The 2,384-nt window shown below is 52.1% G+C and overlaps 1 protein-coding gene across 1 annotated transcript in view; it reads left to right on the top strand.

The window, feature by feature from the left end:
* Nucleotides 1-600: 600 nt before the first annotated feature.
* The window catches only part of LOC117809306 (APOBEC1 complementation factor-like), a gene marked incomplete at its 5' end in the record, with an annotated part of 3,496 nt that continues 1,712 nt past the window's right edge, over nt 601-2,384 (top strand). The window contains one exon of the mRNA XM_034678882.1: nt 601-848. Coding sequence (XP_034534773.1) covers nt 601-848 — 248 coding nt within the window. The remainder of the gene's footprint in view (nt 849-2,384) is intronic.

Raw genomic sequence — 2,384 nt, 5'->3', positions numbered from 1 at the left:
AACAAAGAGAGAGCTCAAACTCAAACAGCTCAAACACCCAGGAAGTGAAGCTTCTAAAGAACTCCACATGCCAGTAAACCGGTCCGGCCTGCAGGTTTAGAACCCTCAGACCGGCTGTGAGTGTTTGTAATGTCCTTTAAGACATCTTCATACGAAGCTTCACATGTTTGAGACGTGTGAGTCTGAGCTCCTCTTTTTAAAACCTGCTTCGATCATGTTTGATGAATCTTCCTTTCTTTTAAAGGAAAGCATGAAAACAAGATAAACCATGTGACAGTATGATAAACCCCGCCCCCCAAAAGACACTGTCCAATCACAGTAAAGCATCCAAACACGTGTCAAAGAAACCATGTGTAAGACATGAAGTAAAGGGGGCGGGTCTTTGATTTGAACTCAGATTCAGAGCTTGTTAAAGTCCAGCTCTCCTCTGAATCCCCCCCTGATGAACAGGTCTATGATCCGGCTGCGTCTGAATGTTGAAATCAAACGTGATCATCTGAATCAAGCGTGCGGCGTTGTTGTTGTCACTGACTCTGATTCTTCTTCCTCTTTGATTTTTGGTGATTTGATTGATTTCACTGCCTTTTCGGTCTCCTGTAGAAATTTACATGACTGTACCTGTAGGGGCTGCCGGGGTGCGGGGGCTGGGTGGGCGGGGCTACCTGGCCTACGCGTCCGGGGTCGGAGCCGTGGGTCGAGGCGGGAGCGGCGGCGCCTCCTACGGCGGCCTGAAGGGGGACAAGCAGGGGGAGGACAAGCTGTACGACCTGCTGCCCGGCATGGAGCTGACCCCCATGAACCCGGCTGCCATGAGCCTGAAGGCCGCCGCCATCAAACCTGCACCACAGGTAACTGAACACACCATGAGGAGCGGGACAGTCTGGAGGGATCTTTTTAATGTGCAGTTTAAATGATGGATCTCTGAGGGGGCGGGGTCTCAGGGGGCGGGGTCTCAGAGCGTCTCTGATGACGGCTCACAGCTGAGACCGGTCCTGGGGAAGTTAGTGAACCTGTCCTGAGACTGGTCCTGGGGAAAGTTAGTGAACCGGTCCTGAGACTGGTCCTGGGGAAAGTTAGTGAACCGGTCCTGGGGAAACTTGGTGAACCGGTCCTGGGGACTGTTAGAGAACCGGTCCTGGGGAAACTAAATGAACTGGTCCTGGGGAAACTAAATGAACCGGTCCTGGGGACTGTTAGAGAACCGGTCCTGGGGAAACTTAATGAACCGGTCTTGGGGAAAGTTAGTGAACCGGTCCTGGGGAAAGTTAGTGAACTGGTCCTGAGGAAACTTAGTGAACCGGTCTTGGGGATAGTTAGTGAACCGGTCCTGGGGAAAGTTAGTGAACTGGTCCTGAGGAAACTTAGTGAACCGGTCCTGGGGAAAGTAAGTGAACCGGTCTTGGGGATAGTTAGTGAACTGGTCCTGAGGAAACTTAGTGAACCGGTCCTGGGGATAGTTAGTGAACCGGTCCTGGGGAAAGTTAGTGAACTGGTCCTGAGGAAACTTAGTGAACCGGTCCTGGGGAAAGTAAGTGAACCGGTCTTGGGGATAGTTAGTGAACTGGTCTTGGGGAAAGTTAGTGAACTGGTCCTGGGGAAAGTTAGTGAACCGGTCCTGGGGAAAGTCAGTGAACTGGTCTTGGGGAAAGTTGGTGAACCGGTCTTGGGGAAAGTTAGTGAACTGGTCCTGGGGAAAGTTAGTGAACTGGTCTTGGGGAAAGTTAGTGACCCGGTCTTGGGGAAAGTTAGTGAACTGGTCCTGGGGACAGTTAGATAACCAGGACCAGAAACAGGCTTTCAGGCTTCCCCCACAAGACCAGGTTTTACTGTGCCAACCAGGTCCTGGACTTTAACACCAACCACATCTCCATCCAGGGGTCGCTCCAGCTTGGTATCCGGAGCTCCAGACTTCTTGTTGCTCTGTGGTCAGATCTTAGTCTGAAATATGAAACGCAGACATGCTCACTGGAGGTCTCTGACAGAGCTCACTGGAGGTCTCTGACAGAGCTCACTGGAGGTCTCTGACAGAGCTCACTGGAGGTCTCTGACAGAGCTCACTGGAGGTCTCTGACAGAGCTCACTGGAGGTCTCTGACAGAGCTTACTTTGAGATCTCTGACAGAGCTCACTGGAGGTCTCTGACAGAGCTCACTGGAGGTCTCTGACAGAGCTCACTGGAGGTCTCTGACAGAGCTCACTGGAGGTCTCTGACAGAGCTTACTTTGAGATCTCTGACAGAGCTCACTGGAGGTCTCTGACAGAGCTCACTGGAGGTCTCTGACAGAGCTCACTGGAGGTCTCTGACAGAGCTTACTTTGAGGTCTCTGACAGAGCTCACTGGAGGTCTCTGACAGAGCTCACTGGAGATCTCTGACAGAGCGTACT

The sequence above is a fragment of the Notolabrus celidotus genome, unplaced genomic scaffold (assembly GCF_009762535.1).
Source record: "Notolabrus celidotus isolate fNotCel1 unplaced genomic scaffold, fNotCel1.pri scaffold_249_arrow_ctg1, whole genome shotgun sequence".
NCBI lineage: Eukaryota > Metazoa > Chordata > Actinopteri > Labriformes > Labridae > Notolabrus > Notolabrus celidotus.
This window is presented reverse-complemented; position numbering and strand designations above follow the sequence as displayed.